Here is a 15,732-nt window from a genome sequence, read left to right as displayed (position 1 = left end):
CCTTGTAGTTGTTACTGCCATTGCCTGAAATGGTTTGTGCCCATTTCCAAATATCCCTGGATCTCTGCTCTTGTCACAGAAAGGATGGGGAGGGAATTAATATTATATTGAGACCCTCCCATGTGCCAGATACTCTATTAGGTGCTTCCTACATTCTCATTTCATTTTCAACAGCCTTAATGAAGGAAAAAGATAAAAGCAAGATGCAGTGAGAGGTCGTCTTGTATTTTTGCAGGTAACAAGGATGTCTTTGTGTGCATGCCCACAGGGGCAGGAAAATCCCTCTGCTATCAGCTCCCTGCTCTGATGGCCAAAGGCATCACCATTGTAGTCTCTCCACTCATTGCTTTAATTCAGGTGAGGCTTAGGGGAATGAAGATGGTAGCCCAGAAAGCTTAGGGGGAGGTTTGTTTTTTTTGTTTTGTTTTTAATTAACGTATCATTGATATACAATCTTAGGTTGGTTTCAAATATACAACACAGTGGTTTGACAGTTACCCATATTATTAAATCCTTACCCCCTCTAGTGCAGTTACTATCTATCATTGACTATATTCTCCATGTTGTACTACCATCTCTGTGACCAACTTACAGAGGGGGAGATTTAATAGCTGAAAATATTACTTCTCCTTTCTTCAGTCTTTTCTCTCTCATTTCTTTGACTGACCTATCTCCCTCTCTATATTGGGTTTCTGAATTGCACAGTTGTGGGGTTTTCCACTAAGGCCTGGCACTCTCGTGGTATGGATGAGTCTTCCAAGTTTAGAGGGCCTGAGCTCTTTCACCCTCATTTGTCACTGTTGTCAGAGAAGTATGAGAAGGTATCTGTATACACACACATTCACTCTCAGATGTGCACATGTGCACTTTTTATAGGATAGAAGATGCAGATAGATAGCTAAATTGATGGGGTAACTCCCTGGTATCCTGGTTTATTCTGGCAAGGATACAGCTATGAGAGAAAAAAAGAAAGATGAGAAACTGGTTAGGATGTTGTTAACATCTGCTCTGCACCTCTGACTATATTTAAGGCCTGCAGATGGGCTGATAGAATCAGAAAGAGGAAGTGTGGCTGTGTGGCTAAGAGCCAACCACCATGAAGAAAGAGAAAGACAGTGAACAATAACACTGGGTCTCAGGCTTGGTGCTGAGTGCTTTATGTGCATTAAGTTTCACCTTTGAGGTGCAAAATTTCCTTTAATTCTTAAAATAATCCTATTAGGTAAATACTATTTCTGCAGTAGGGAGAGGGAGAAAGAGGGAGAAAACCAAGTCTCAAAGGTTAAGAGCCAGCCAAACAGCATGTGGCAATTAAGTGAGCCGGGAATAAATCCAGGTCTGTCTGGCTCCAAGGTCTGTCCTCTCGACCACTTCACCTTCTGTGCTTCTTATATGCAGGAGAAGACACAGTAGAGGGTGGGAGGAAGATGTTAGGCCTGGAAGCTTCTCCGGGGAGCCACAGTGACATTTACCCCTGTGTCCTGAGGGCCGGTTGTACTCCCCTCTGTGACCTCTCCCCCTCTGCCCTCAGGACCAAGTGGACCACTTGCTGGCCCTGAAGGTACAAGTGAGTTCCCTGAACTCGAAGCTCTCAGTGCAGGAGAAGAAGGAGCTGCTCTCTGACCTGGAGCAAGAAAAGCCCCGGACCAAACTTCTGTACCTCACACCAGAAATGGCAGCTTCGGCTTCCTTCCAGCCCACCTTGAACTCCCTGGTGTCCCGCCACCTGCTCTCCTACCTGGTGGTAGACGAAGCTCACTGTGTCTCCCAGTGGGGGCACGACTTCCGGCCCGATTACTTGCGTCTGGGTACCCTGCGCTCCCGCCTGGCACATGCCCCATGTGTGGCTCTGACCGCCACGGCCACCTTGCAGGTCCAAGAGGATGTGTTTGCTGCCCTGCACCTAAAGCAGCCAGTTGCCACCTTCAAGACTCCCTGCTTCAGGGCCAACCTCTTCTATGATGTGCAGTTCAAGGAACTTCTTTCTGATCCCTATGGGAACCTGAGAGACTTCTGCCATAAGGCCCTTGGACAGAAGGCTGATAAAGGGGTGAGAGCACTGAGGTTGAGGGGTGAGGATGCATCTGGGGCAAGGGGTACGGGGTACTCTCTGAAGCAGAGATGGGTAGTGGCTTTCTAAGACCTTTGCTTTTTCTAGCTTCCTTTGCCAGGCCTAGCCAAAACTTCTTTACGTTTGTGCACAGTTGTCCTTTTGGTTTCCTGGCATTGTTCCATTTACTGAGGTTCCCTTGTCCTGGAATTCTATGGGAGGCGAGCGGCTAGCTCCTCTGAGGGAGGCCTTTGCAGCCCTCTCCATGGGGTGAGGAGAGGGGGCTGAAGGGTTAGGTTGAGGCTTTGAGCTGCACTGGCCCTGCTCTGTTAGAAAATGGCGGAGCCCTGCTGGGAGCCTGCCTCCGAGGAGACTGAGGCTGACTGAAGACAGCGCAGAGCTTCTTTTAAAGCAGGCTGCAGTGAAATGGCCGACGGCTCTGGCCTTCCCCGTGCTTACTTGTTGTGTCTCCGCATTCAGTTGTCTGGCTGCGGCATTGTCTACTGCAGGACCAGAGAGGCTTGTGAACAGCTGGCGATAGAGCTCAGTTACAGGGGGGTGAGCGCCAAGGCTTACCATGCAGGTAAGGGGTGTCCAGGCCATGTGGTCCTCTTTACTCTCAGGGCCTCTCAGCGAGTCTCTTGTTCTTAAGGATCCTGGGTAACCAACATCTTTTTCCAGACATCCAGGGCAGAGCTAAAGTGATTCACAAATCCACAAAAGGGAGTCCAGACACAAATGGGTCTAAAATGAGAACTGTGACTTCTGAATTCTTTTTCTCATCCTGTGCCCACCCAGCAGCAGGTGATCAGTTTTTATAGCCCAGGTATTGGTGGTGTGGAAAGAGCACAGTCTTTGAAGGCCAATGACATGGGTTGGAATCTGGGCACTAGCATTTATTGAGTGCTCTGTGCCACGCACGGGCTAGGGTCTTTATGTTTAAGCTCAGGCTCAGTGAGGTTAACTGCCTGGCCCAACATCATACAGCTGGTAAGTGATGGGTTCAGGGTATTTGCACAGTGCCCAGCACAGAATCAAACCTGAGGTAAATTCACCCAAGGGAAATGGGGTTTCCCTTTCCCAGCCTCCCCTCCTTTACAGGGCTGAAGGCTTCTGAAAGAACACTGGTGCAGAACGAGTGGATGGAGGAGAAGGTCCGTGTAATTGTTGCAACTGTTAGTTTTGGGATGGGAGTGGACAAAGCCAACGTCAGGTGAGCTCTGGTTCGTGCTTTATCTTCCCGGTGGGTGCCTGGTTCTGGAGGGCTGTCCAGTGCTCTGTCCGGAAGATGAGGTCCATATGCTCCTTCTAGGGCCTAAGGGGCAGGAGGCCCCAGGAGAGAGTCCTTAGTACAAAGTCCACATGCTGCTCCCAGGTGATTGCACGGCATGGTTCTGTCATCCCCCGGGAGAGGGGGCAGCACACAGGCCTGTGGGCTCATCCACATCCATTAACACGGCCCATTTGATGGGCCCTGTGGTGGGTAGAGGACCCTGGTAACTATCTTAAACTGCTCCGCTTGGGAAGTGAAAGGCAAAGACCTTATTCCTGCCATTCCTTGTTACTGCTTACTGACAGACTGGAAGAGACTGTACGTCCCAGCCTCCCAGCCCCACAGGGGAGACTGGAAGTCTTTTACCTCTAGCCACGCCTGGCCTTCCAGAGACATTTGGGGCTACAGCCTGAAGCCCTTTGCGCTGATTAACACAACAGTGGACCACTTCTGCTTAGGTGGTCTTTTAAGATTCACAGTGGCTGTGAGGTGGTTAAGGGAGGAATCAGTCTGAGTGCTTGCATTTGAGAGAACACAGACTCTTGAATCAGAGTTTAGACCCTGGGCAGGCTGTGTCTTGTTAGGGGCCAACTTTGAAGTCGGGCAGCTCTAGGCTCAAATCCTAGCTCTGCTGTGCCCTTGCTGTGTCATGCTGTACAAATTTACCTCTCTGGTTCTCAAGTTCATTGTCTATAAAAAGGGGCTACCTCACATGATGGTGACTGTAAAATTAATGAGACAAATATGTCAACTGATTCATAGTAGGTATTTAATAAATGCTATCCCTTTTCCTCTTCAAAAAGGTTATAAAGGACTATTCAAGGCTGTGGGGCTCATAAGCGACCTAATCTTGTTTCTTTAAGTCCAGTATTTTTTGGGGACTGGGTCTCTGACTCAGTTTATTTTGGTTTCTCATGTGTGCTGGAATTACCCGCTTAACTGCTGTGACCTCTAAACTGGACTGCTCCAGGGCAGGGAGGCCTGCTGATGGCCTGCAGGCATTCAAGCCTCCTTACTCTGGGATCTACCTGCCCGCCTCTCCGCCCCCAGTCACTGTGGAGGACCCTGCTCTGGGGGTGCAGAACCATTCCTCCCCTTAACTCTTCTGCCACATCTCATGCTGTGTGTCCCTTTGGGTCCTACAGGTTTGTCGCCCACTGGAATATTGCCAAGTCTATGGCTGGGTACTACCAAGAGTCTGGCCGGGCGGGCAGGGATGGGAAGCCTTCCTGGTGCCGTCTCTACTACTCCAGAAATGACCGGGACCAAGTCAGCTTCCTGATCAGGAAGGAAGTTGCAAAACTCCAGGTAAGTTCTGGACAGTAAGAGACCTTTTTGTCCAAACCCACCACTCTTCAATTTCACGCCGCTTATTTATGCCCCCAGCAGGAGCTTCTGTGACCTAGAGGGGTGCTCCTGGGGCTAGACTGTAGAGCCAAGGAGGTGTGGTGTGGGGGTGCGTAGGCAGCTTGCAATAAGCTAGGTTAGATGTTTTTCTTTATATTTATCTTAATACAGTCTTTCATGTGCATGTTATTTTATGTCGTCAGGATCAATCCTGCCTTGTCTTAATTAGCATTGTTGCATAAGTAGCTTTACTATATTATAAATTTTTTTGTTTTTAACCTTTTTTTTCTTCATTTTTAAAAGTTATACATTCTTTGTAGACAGCCTAGAGACAGACCCAAGTATATAAGGGGACTTGGTATACGATAGGTCACATTATAAATCAACAGGAAGAGGATTAACTGTTGAATACTTGGTACTGGAAAAAGTTAAAGGTAGATCCCTACCTCCCATACCTACACATATGAACTACAGGTGAGTCAACAACCTTAAAAACTGTACAAGTGGGGGAGGTATTTTATGACCTTGAAGAAGAGAAGGGTATGTCAAGATTTTTAAAGGCAGAAACCATCAAGGAAGACATGACCTATTTGACTAAACTCAAACTAAAAATTTCCATGTAACAAGAGACACCATTATCAAATGGAAAATGAGATACATAACTGATTGAATATATAAAGAATGGCTATAGATAAATAAGAGGTAAACAGCTGCATAACAAAAAGTATGCATTTCACAGAATAGTGAACCAGAATATATAATATAACTTATGAAGAGATGCTTAACCCAGTATCAGAACCCAGTATGTGGTAATGACACTGTAACCAAATCCGTATGACACAGTGATGTCAGGGAAACAGCCGAGAGGATTAGAAATAGGTCCCAGAATACATAAGAATCAAATATTTGATGAAGCTGATAGTTGGATTTAATGGAAAAAGTGGATTATGTAGTAGGTGGTGCTGACACAACAGCTATCCCTCTGGAATAAAATAAATGTGCTGCATTTGACACCTTATATAAAAGACAGATTAAGGACCCACATGTAAAAAATAATATTTTGCAAGAAAATTTAGTCCAGTGTATAATTTAGGACTGGAGATACTTTTGTGTTGAAAATTAGAATTCCAGAAACTGTCTTTTAAAAAACTATTTGAATATGCAAAAGAACTCTTAAATTTCTACAAATCCTGAATCTGTGAATAAAAATTATGTCACAAAAAGTAGCATAAACAAAGCCAACAGGCATACCTATTTCATGCAGAAGGCAAACCAAAGGTTAAAGTTGAGACTCAATAGAGAGCTTTCACCAACTGATAAGAAAAAGCAAGGGATATGAAAAGAAAGCTCCCAGGAAAACTCATCCAAATGGTGCCTCCAAAGATGTTCAAGTTCAGGAGTGACCAGGTGGATGTAAGATCAAGTGAAATGGTGTGGCACTCATGTGAAAGAACTCTATCACCTATTGCTGGGGGGCATGTGCAGAAGAGTGCCTACATTTTGCCAAGAGAAGAATGAACTATTACAATCTTTTAGGGAGAAGCAATCTAGCAATATCTATTAAACTTTAAGTATAGGTACCTTTTGACCCAGATTATTATTTCTGGGACCAAATCATCTGAAATAAAAGTGCCGGTACATAAGCTCATGTGCTCGAGGGCCTGTGTGGCGGAATTGTTCATGAGGACAGTAACTAGGAAACAAACTAAATATCCAGGAATGAGGAGGGAGGAAGTCCTATTACACACTCACCGTAGGGTTATAGGCTGAGGGCCCAGCAAGTCTTCTATCTTGCTTTTTTAGAAAAATCATGTTTATTCCTATTTGATGTTATAGATTTGTTTATACTCTGTCTGCTCTGTTGAAATGTTAAGTTCCATGAAAGCAGGAGTCTTTTATGTGCTGTGTATCTGTAATGCCTAGAGATCAGTGCTAGGAACCCAGTAGGTCCTTAATAAGTATTTATTGAATAATGAATGAATGGGGAGAGAAGGTGAATGCAAGTAGGGAGTGGGGATAAAGGGGACTTGCCAGGATCAAGAGTGATAGTTTGCCCTGAATTAAGGGGCTTGGTTGACTTGTTTCTTTTATCTGAAGTTTGAATTAGACAAGGAAAAGATTTTGGTAAGGTGATGGGGTAGAAGGTATTTATTTAAAACTTACTAACAATGAATTACAAGAATTCACACTGTGAGTTCACAGATGAGATATTTGAGATAAAGAGAGTATCTAGAAAGCTCCCAGAGAGGTGATGCATGAAGGACTGGGAGCCAGAAGGGCATGTGCTTTCTCCGCTGAAATTCCAGAAGGGAGAAACAACGAAACATTGCCTTCAAATTCTGAAGAACCCATTTCCAGTCTAGAATTTCCTACCCAGCCTACCAGTAAAGTTTGAAAGTGGGATAAAGACATTTTCAGACACAAGTTTTCAAGAAACTTCCTCTTTAGAGAAGCTACTCTAGGAAGTCTCCATTGCAGCGGCAGTGAACCGAGAAAGGAAGATTGGACTCAGCAGAGGGAATGTCCTAGGACGGTATCGAAGGGCAGCCTCAGACAGTGGCACATTAGGCCTAGAGGGCAGTGGTCCAGGTTGAACCAGGGGGACAGAAGGCTCCAGGAAGGAAGTTTCCAAAAATAAAAGTGGAACCTGCCATCTCTGGCCCCTTTTGAAATGAACATTTCGGGGTGAATTAGTGATACACTGAACTCTTAAGTAAATGAAAAAACAAGGCAGCTATAAATTTCAGGGGAACAAAGTTGTACAAGAAAGGCTATGTGATCATGGGAAATTAAAAAATGTAATCACAAGGTTTAGCTCTGAACAGTGTTGACAAGGGTCATAGAATACGGAGATTAAGAAGAAATTGTGATAAAAGCACAGCGGGAGAATGGGGCTAGAGGAAGTAAGTGTATATGTTTGTGTTTGGGAGGTGGGCATGACTCACCTTCCAGAAGTAGAAAGTCAGTGCATAATGTCTCAGATCAGTGTGTGTTATATTTTCTTTAGTTTCCAAAAGTATTGTGTTTTTTTTTAATTTTACTTTTTTGAAAGGAAAATTTGACAAACATATGCAGAAAGGCAAATAACACATAATGGCAAGTCTCAGAAATAATCATTGTTAATGTTTTAGTATATATCGGCCATACACACAGAGACATATATATATGTTCCTCCAAATGTCAGTGCACACACTTGAGCATATATGCACTACTATTAAATTAGATCACTTCCCCAAATGGTAGTTGCTGGGCCCTTTGCATGGAACCACCTGAGCAGCTTTTTGAAAATATGAACTCCCGAAAGCTCCATTCAGAAACTCCAAAAAGTTTCATTGAAACTCCAAAAAGTTCAATTCAGTAGTCTGAGTGGGCCCCAAGGTCATTCCTTTAAAGTTGCCCAAGTGATTCAGATGCATGGTCAGGCTTGGGGACACTGTTTTGTAAACTGCTTTCTTACTGTCACCTGATATATTTCTCCTTCTTATCTCTTGGGCTACAAGATACTCTGACTACGTAAGACTTTTGCTAATGGGTCATTTCTTGTCTCCAGGAAAAGAGAGGGAACAAAGCATCTGCCAAAGCTACTGTGCTGGCCTTTGAGGCTCTGGTGACCTTCTGTGAAGAACTGGGGTGAGTGAGATGCTTTGTATGTGGAGCAAAGTGTTAGTGAGATCTTTTCCTCCCCCAGCACCCACTGGGTAACCAGCGAAGGTAGGGCAGCTCTTGGGCCACCAAGGCACCATTGCCCGCCAAAGACCATTGTGTGGGGCACCTCCCGTCAGGCAGCATGGAAATCAGTACCTCTCCACTTACCTGTGGAAGGCCCCAGAAACTCTGGCGTTGTGAAGACTCCTTCAGATTTTGGATGATCATCCATCCGTCTCACTCCGTCCTCCTCTGGAATGGCTGGCCCATGAGTGAGTCGGTCCTGAGTCATGTGACCAGTTCTAAACCATTAGTGTTGTGATCATGTGGCACTGAGCTGGACACTGGCTTCACTTGGGTAGTGGTCACTCTTATCCTGGACCCAAACAGAGGCATGTGAACCAGCTTATCTTTGGGGGTAGGTAACGTGCTTGGAGAGAAAGTACCTTTTCTAACATGACCCTAGCTGTGAGTGCATGGTGTGTGGGGCGCCTGGGGGACTCTGGACAAGAAGGGAGCATTTCCCTTTTGTGTCGCTTTTTGGTCTAAGATGCTTTTTGATGCTGCACTCTCCTTGGTCAGATCTGTGAGGTAGCTGAGGCAGAAGTGATTGCCTCAGACTTAGAGATGAACAGACCGTGGTCCAGAGAGGTCACGGTCACAAAGCTCCCAGTAGGCAGACAACCTCTAATTGTGGACCCCTGCTTTTCAGTAACAGATTTGCATGCATACGTTCCATCTTGGTTTTTTCAAGGCTAGGTTCCTGAAGCATGGAGCTGATGAAGTACACGGGACTGGTGTCTAGCAGATATCTGGGGTTCTCTGAAAGCCAGAGATGCAGTGGTCTGGGCCATGTGTTTTGCCTTCCACTCCCACCCATTCACCGATGAGTTGGTGGCTTCTGGACTGAAGGTGTTTCCTTCTTCAAGCAGCCACCTCTCATTTGGCCTGTGTGGCCAGACCACGCCCATCAGAAGTGGTCGGCCCCCGTGCCCACAGCTATAGTGAGCAGAGCCCTTCTCAGGCACTAGTACAGGGGGTTGCTAAATGAGGCCTTCTTAGGGGCCAGTGTCTCAGCTAATTGTCAGAGTCCCTTCTGCTGGAAATCTGGGTTCTTGTCTGGGATGAATCTGAGGCTCTATAGGGCCATGCAGAGGATTAGCTCTGCCATATTCCTCTGGGCTGCAGCAGCCTGCTGGGCAAGAGGCCAGGTCCTCCTAGGGTCTCTACCTTTATTTCTGTGCCTCATATGAGGGGCCCAGGCTTCTAAGGGTCTCCTGCTACCCTGTGAGCTGTCTCCCCTCTCCTGTCTCCTTTGCTTCATGTGAGAGTTCCAGATTGCAGGACCTCCAGGCCCTGGGATGGAATAAACACTGCTGGTGTGGCTGGATTTGAAATTGCTCTTTGAGTTAAAGGAATGTTTCTTTTTTGCACAAATTGTGTATAGCATAAGACAAAGGCCCTTCCCCACCAGTTAATTGCCCCTTTTCTGTGAATAGCCCTGGGTTAAGGTTGAAGTTGAAGCAGCTATTTGCTAAGGGAGGGCGCCTGGCAGCAAGGCCAGTGGGGTGGCTTTGGCAGAGATGGGCACATTTCTACAGAGGCAGTGTTGTAGTGTCTGGGCTGCATGGGGGCTGTGGGACTCTGAGAGCTCTACCTGGGCTTCCCTGGGAACAACAGAAAAGATGCTCGGGTCAGTGCGAATGAGGTCAGGGTGGGGCCCACAGCAGTTTTCCTCTCTTCTCTGCATGCAGCTACTTTCTCTGGGCTGTGGCTGTGAAAAGCATTTCATTAATCATAACAGAGCTCTTTACATTTTAGTGTTGAAAGGAATAGTAATGAGGTTTGAAGCAACATCTGGCCTAGAGGCCTCTGTTCCTTGTCTGAGGTGGAGGAACGATTGTATGTTTAGGCCTCGATTGAATTGCGCTCTGTCGTCTCCTGGGATCTCTGGCCTGGAGGAACCAACAGCTCGGCATCTTTCCATTTGTTCATTTATTTGCTCATTTGTCCATTCAAAATACTGATTGATAGTATGTGAGGCCCACTGGACATGGAGGATACAGTGATGAGCAGAAAGAGACCCATCCCTTTTAAGGGGCTTCATCCAAGGGGAGGACAGGCACTTAGCAAGTAACCACTTAAAAAAGGTCTAATTCTAGACTCTTAATGGGCTTTGAAGAACAAGTACACGGTGTTTTCAGAAAGTTGGGTCACGACTCTTCACACTGGCTGACATTCTTGAATGGAGAGAATAAACCAAACATAATAGCAAACAAGATGAGAAACAGGACCGTGGTGATGAACAAGATGATCACTACCAGGCCCCCCTGGTCCCAGGGGTTTAGCCAGAGCCTGTCATTCCAGATACCATTCTGCTTTGTTATCAGTTTGTCCATGTGAACCTGGAAAAGAGGGGACAGTGGCCCTGAGTGTGGGGCCTCTCCAAGGCCCTGTCCCAGGCGACCTCCCCATCCCTCAGCTTTGCCCCCTGGAGCAATCTCAGCAGCTGGCTCAGCCCGCAGCTAGTGGACACTGAGCTGCGTGATTCTTTAGACTCAGTGTCTCCAGCAGGCAACAAAGGGACTTCCTCCCCTAGGGAACTGGGCGCAAGGACAGGCACCGAGAGAGGGGCTCTTGTGTTCTCCCCGCGGCTGCTCTTGATTCCCAGTCCTTTCCTGAACAGCCCAGCCGTGAGCAAGGGCTTGTGCTCCTATCCGAGCCCTACTCAGCCAGAATCTAAAAAGCCCACTACAGATCCCTTCTGTTTTCCTATATCAATTGCCAGACATTGGGGAAGCATTTTGAGAGATCAGCGCAGGAGCTGAGGAGTAGACTGACTCAGGTTGAGACTTTGGTAAGCTTCCTTGGAGGTGGCTGAAAACAGAAGGAGTAACTGATTTTGAAGCACGGCTAAGATCCACAGGCTGCGACCTTGGGGCCAGTCGGAGGGAGTAAGGGCGGAAAAGGAAGGCGTCAGTACCGGGTTCTGCTGCTAACACTCGTGTGTCCTAGAGCGGCTGATCAGGGTAATTTTTCAGGCCCCACGCTTTGGGGACCCGCGCTGCAGAAGCCACTAGGTGACCAGGGCTGCACCCTGACTCAAAAAGTCAGCTGTTGGGAGGAAAACGTGTTTGCATTGCCAAGTGGCCCTGACCAGTCCTCATTGTCATCACCGGCAACAAAAGTGGGCTAGGGCCTGTTGCCTAGCAACACTGTTCCTTTCTGCCTTTTATGTGTCCCTCAGCAGCATTCTGCCCTTTTGTGATGTCCTTTTGGTGGCTGCTCAAGGTGCCTGTGTTGAGGCATCCTCACTGGGAGAAGTCAAACCTGGCAGGTGGGCAGAGAGCCAGGAAGCAGGGCCTTTGCCCCAGGCAGCCCCCGCCCCCAGCCCCCTACCCCGCTGTTCCCTCACCTGAGGCTGGGTCCCTCCTCTCCTCTCTGTCGAAGACCTGTTGACTGAGGGGACCTGCCCAGAGCGCAGGAAGCCCTGGCGCAGGAACGCCCGCACGGGCTGCTGACTTCCTGTGGTGCAGGGTGAATGATTACCTGCAGCTCTGGCTGCCACCTCCTGGAACTAGTTTTGTGTGCAAGAGTTTTTACCACCGTTGGGGCGCAGGTTCCTGTGGAAGCCTCGCTTCTCCCTCCGGCCTTCATCTGCCTTGTGGGCACGGCCTCAGCTGTTTCCTGTGGCTGGTCCTACCTACTGGGATAGGGCAGCGGGGAAGCAGGAGTGGAGCCTGTGCCCTGTGCCTGAAACCTAGAGGCCACCTTTCATCCCTTTATATAGGGGATCCCTTTATATATAGATAGGATTTAAGTTTCTACTGTGGCCAGGCACTGCAATGCATGTCTTGGTCACAACTGCGTGACCAGATGTGAACGAAAGGGGCAGGCCTGCCCACGTAGAGCTTCCATTCTGGTGGCACGCTGGTCTTGAGTCCTGCTTGTTGGAGCCTTCTGAGAGCTTTTCTAAGTACTGTGCCCAGGCCCCGCCTGGTATCACTTACATCATTCTGTGGGCACGTCAGAGCCCCATGCTTTTTAAAGCTTGTCAGGTGATTCTCATGTACAGCCAGGGTTGGAGACAGATGATGAGCAAGTTCAGTAAAGTCCTTCTGAACGATCATGGGCATACATGACCCCTGGCTTACCTGGTGCTTCACATTTCCCTCTGTAAAACACCCTGACTAATGCCCTTGGCGCGCTTAGTGCCCCCAGCCAGCAGGCTGCTCTGATACATTCCTTTGCTTCCACTCAGTTCAGTTAGATGCTTATCTAGAGGCAGCTGTTGGTTCCCAAACCTGTTTGTGGCAGTTGTACTGGTTATTCTAATTACATTATTGTACCTTACATAAGAAAATGAGGCAACAATAGTAGCCGAAACCTCAATTTTACAGCTGGGGAACACGCAGGTGGTGAAGTCACTTCCCCAGGGTCGTTCAGCTAAGAAGTAACTGCATTGGGGCTTGACGCCCACTGTTCAGCTCAGCTGCACAGCCTAAGCTGTGAGGCTCTGTGCTGAACCTCAGAGAGAGCAAAGTCATTGTTTCTGTAGACACCTGTCTGACCACTTGGGAATTTCTCAAATCATAGTCCTGTCAAAATAGATGTGGACAAGACAACTGAAAGCATCTTGTAAAAATCCAGAGATTTCACCCTTGGGTTTCTTTGCATATATCTTTAAGTTCTTGTTCTGCTTTAAAGAAACCAAAAATTAGCAAGTAGTCAATATAGGAATTCCAGTCAGCAAACCCACACTCAGAGAAAAGACCTTGGCCCTGCCTCAAAAAGATGGGCCGAGGCCTGTGCGTGTATGCTTCCATTTAAAATGAGATGGGTAGAGATTGTATTTGCCATGTACGTGAAGGTTGCTTTAATTGACTTTTTCAATTAACTGCTGGCCCCAGTTGGAAAATTTTGCTGAAATGATCACCATGAAGGGAATGATATGGTGAGAAGAGGTGGAGAATGTCACTGGTATGTGGCATAGCCTGGCTGAGGGCATCCCCACCCCTGACATGGAGCTTTAAGCTGAGACATGAGGGCTGTGTAGAGGATCAGGGGACAGTGTCCCATGGCAGGCAACAGGTCCCAAGGAGAGTGAAGAAACTTTTTTTAAAGACAAAATTAATTTGTCTTTGTTTTTTTGTGGTCTGGAATTTGTATTACCCAGAAGCAAATATGTCATGCATATTTTTATTATAGATTGCTTTCAAATGTTAATGTTTGAGAAAACAGTTTTAGGAGAAAAATGTTTTATGTGCTCTGCCAAGTTTTGCTAATGCGCTTCTTGTACTGATGGCTTTACTGTAGTTTCTGGTCAGGCATAGCAGGCAGACAGTAAAATGCTCAGATCTTAAGTGTAGAGTGGAACTCTTTTGAGGGACTGAGAGATCACCGCATGGCAGAGCAGAGGCCACAGTAGGGGAGGTATGAAGAGGCTGCAGAGATGAGCACGGAGTCCGGCTAGGGTGCTGCTGCAGTGACCACAGGCAGACCTTGGTGGTGGCTTGGTCCAGGGTGTCTGGCATGGAAAGGTGTGATGGCTGCAGTTGGCCAGATGTTCCCTGGGGCTTGCCAGCTGATGGCCGGTCTTCCACGGCCACCACCCGTCTTGCGGTATACTCTGTTACTCTGTCACTCTTGTTGTTTGCTTCTCTCTCTACTCTTTCCCACAGTGGGGAATTGCTGCCTCCTCTCCATGCCCATCTACCCCAGAGAAGACCCATGCCAGGACTGTGCCAGGCTGCTGTGTGCTGGAGCAGACCTGATTTGTTAAGCTGAGTGGGACTGAAGCCTGCCCAGGACTTGACCAGACAGCAGCAGGGAGCCATTGACAGCAGGGCTCAGTGTGAGCCAGTTAGGGGAAGGAGCAAGCTCTCTGAGGGCAGGGACAGCGTCTTATTGTACTCAGCAATTAGGAATTACCTGGTCTGGAGGAGGAAAATTCTACGAACCTGCCGGTTAGCCTGTCAGTACCCATGGTCCTGCCCATGGTCCCCACCACTTGGCAGCTGAACCAGGGAGCCAGGATCTTTTCTAGCAGAGAGGCTTAGCCACAGCCACCCTCAGGAAAGGGCGTTATTGGTGCTGATGAAAACTTGCTTAAGGAAAAGTCACGTAGGAGTTGGGCTGCTGTAGGGTTGGAGCACCTCCTGAACTGAGGGCTTCCTGCCCCTCACCCCTCCTGCCATGGGTGTGGGGACTGAAAGGGCAGGGCTTCTCATCTGGCTCCTCCCACCTTCCCTGTGGTGTTCTCGGAGGGAGGCCTAGTTGGGCCCTACCCCAGCTCTTGTGGGCCCCACCCACTCCCAGGGAGGTGGTTTGAGAGTGTTTAGAGTGTTGGGTGTTTGGGATCCAGGGTTGGCTGACGGAGGGTAGTAGGATCAGAGCCTGCAGAGCCTGACCTGCACTGCACCCAGGAGGGCTCTGGATGTGGCCAGCAGGGGCTCTGGAGCCAGAGGGCTGGGCCCAGAGGCTGGCTCTGACACTTTTCAGCTGGTTGACCTTAGGCAAGTTACCTAGTGTCACTAAGGCTCAATTTCCTTATCTCTAAAATGGGAATAATAGTTGGTGTCTGCAGCAATGAGGTTGTGGTGATTACATGAATTTAAATGCTCTGGACAGTGGCTGAGCATGCATAGCCCCTCGGTGAAGTTTAGCCATCTTTATCATCACCTTCTTCATCCTCATCATTATTCTGAGGCCCTTCTTTTGTGGTGGCAGGGATGTGGAAGGTACAGGCAGATTCTTGGGCTTTCTTTTATTTTTTTATGGAAGCACTTCCTCTGTGCATCTTAAACCCAAACCAGACCTGTCAGACAAGTCCAGAGACACCAGGAAGTAAAACAGGCCAGAGGGAAAGCCTCTCCCACCTGCCTGCCAGCTGGAGATGGGGTGGGGGTGGGGGTTAGTGACAGGGGCTGGCATCCCCTTCCCACCCCATTTTCTGGGTAGATAGGACTCGGGTCCCAGGCAGCCAGAGCATGGGCTGCACAGGCCAAGAAGACTGAAGCACGTAAAAGGGGCAAACCTCTGTACGGCTCTGGGGGGACCGGTGGAGGGAGAGGGCGAGTTAACAGGAGCCTTCTGCTTCCCTACCCTCATTCCTGGGGTAGTAGCTCTACGTGGAAAGTTCTCTGGGATAGGAAGTAAACCGAAGGGAGAGAGGCAGGGTGGTGTCGCACTTCAGCAGGACCAGTCTTTAAAAGGGGTCCTTGTTGCTCTAGGTTGGCCCCTTGTTTAGAGGGACAGATAATGATAACAGTTCATATCTACCAATGTCTGAGGGTATGCCCAGCACCGTGCCAAGTGCTCACCTTAGGTCGTCTTAGTTCACCCTCAGAAGTTTACCCAGGGAGGTAGTTAATAGGATTAGCCACGTCTCACAGGGGAGGAAACAGAAGGTCAGTCA

General features: G+C 48.1%; 2 protein-coding genes across 4 annotated transcripts in view; one reads left to right on the top strand and one right to left on the bottom strand.

Annotated features, from left to right (window-relative positions):
- The window catches only part of RECQL5 (RecQ like helicase 5), a 30,999-nt gene that overhangs the window by 1,330 nt on the left and 13,937 nt on the right, over positions 1-15,732 (top strand). For 2 of the 3 annotated variants that reach the window (XR_008997456.1, XM_036900063.2), the window contains exons 3-8: positions 236-357; positions 1,532-2,050; positions 2,531-2,633; positions 3,152-3,263; positions 4,469-4,631; positions 8,221-8,300. Coding sequence is in view for 2 of the 3 variants with exons in the window: in XM_036900063.2 (XP_036755958.2) it covers positions 236-357; positions 1,532-2,050; positions 2,531-2,633; positions 3,152-3,263; positions 4,469-4,631; positions 8,221-8,300 (1,099 nt within the window). In the remaining variant the exon portion in view is untranslated. The remainder of the gene's footprint in view (positions 1-235; positions 358-1,531; positions 2,051-2,530; positions 2,634-3,151; positions 3,264-4,468; positions 4,632-8,220; positions 8,301-15,732) is intronic. The other variant, XM_036900065.2, reaches the window with a different exon arrangement.
- On the bottom strand, positions 10,294-10,720 carry SMIM6 (small integral membrane protein 6). Its single transcript, XM_036900069.2, has one exon. It carries the CDS (start codon positions 10,712-10,714, stop codon positions 10,529-10,531), a length of 186 nt encoding a protein of 61 aa, XP_036755964.2. The 5' UTR covers positions 10,715-10,720; the 3' UTR covers positions 10,294-10,528.

This window comes from Manis pentadactyla, chromosome 4 (assembly GCF_030020395.1).
Source record: "Manis pentadactyla isolate mManPen7 chromosome 4, mManPen7.hap1, whole genome shotgun sequence".
Taxonomy (NCBI): Eukaryota; Metazoa; Chordata; class Mammalia; order Pholidota; family Manidae; genus Manis; species Manis pentadactyla.
The sequence above is the reverse complement of the archived record's forward strand: the minus strand, read 5'-3'. Positions and strand labels throughout refer to the sequence as shown.

Coding starts and splice junctions, on each gene's coding strand:
- SMIM6 (XM_036900069.2), bottom strand. CDS start 10,714: ATGGACAAACTGATAACAAAGCAGAATGGTATCTGGAATGACAGGCTC.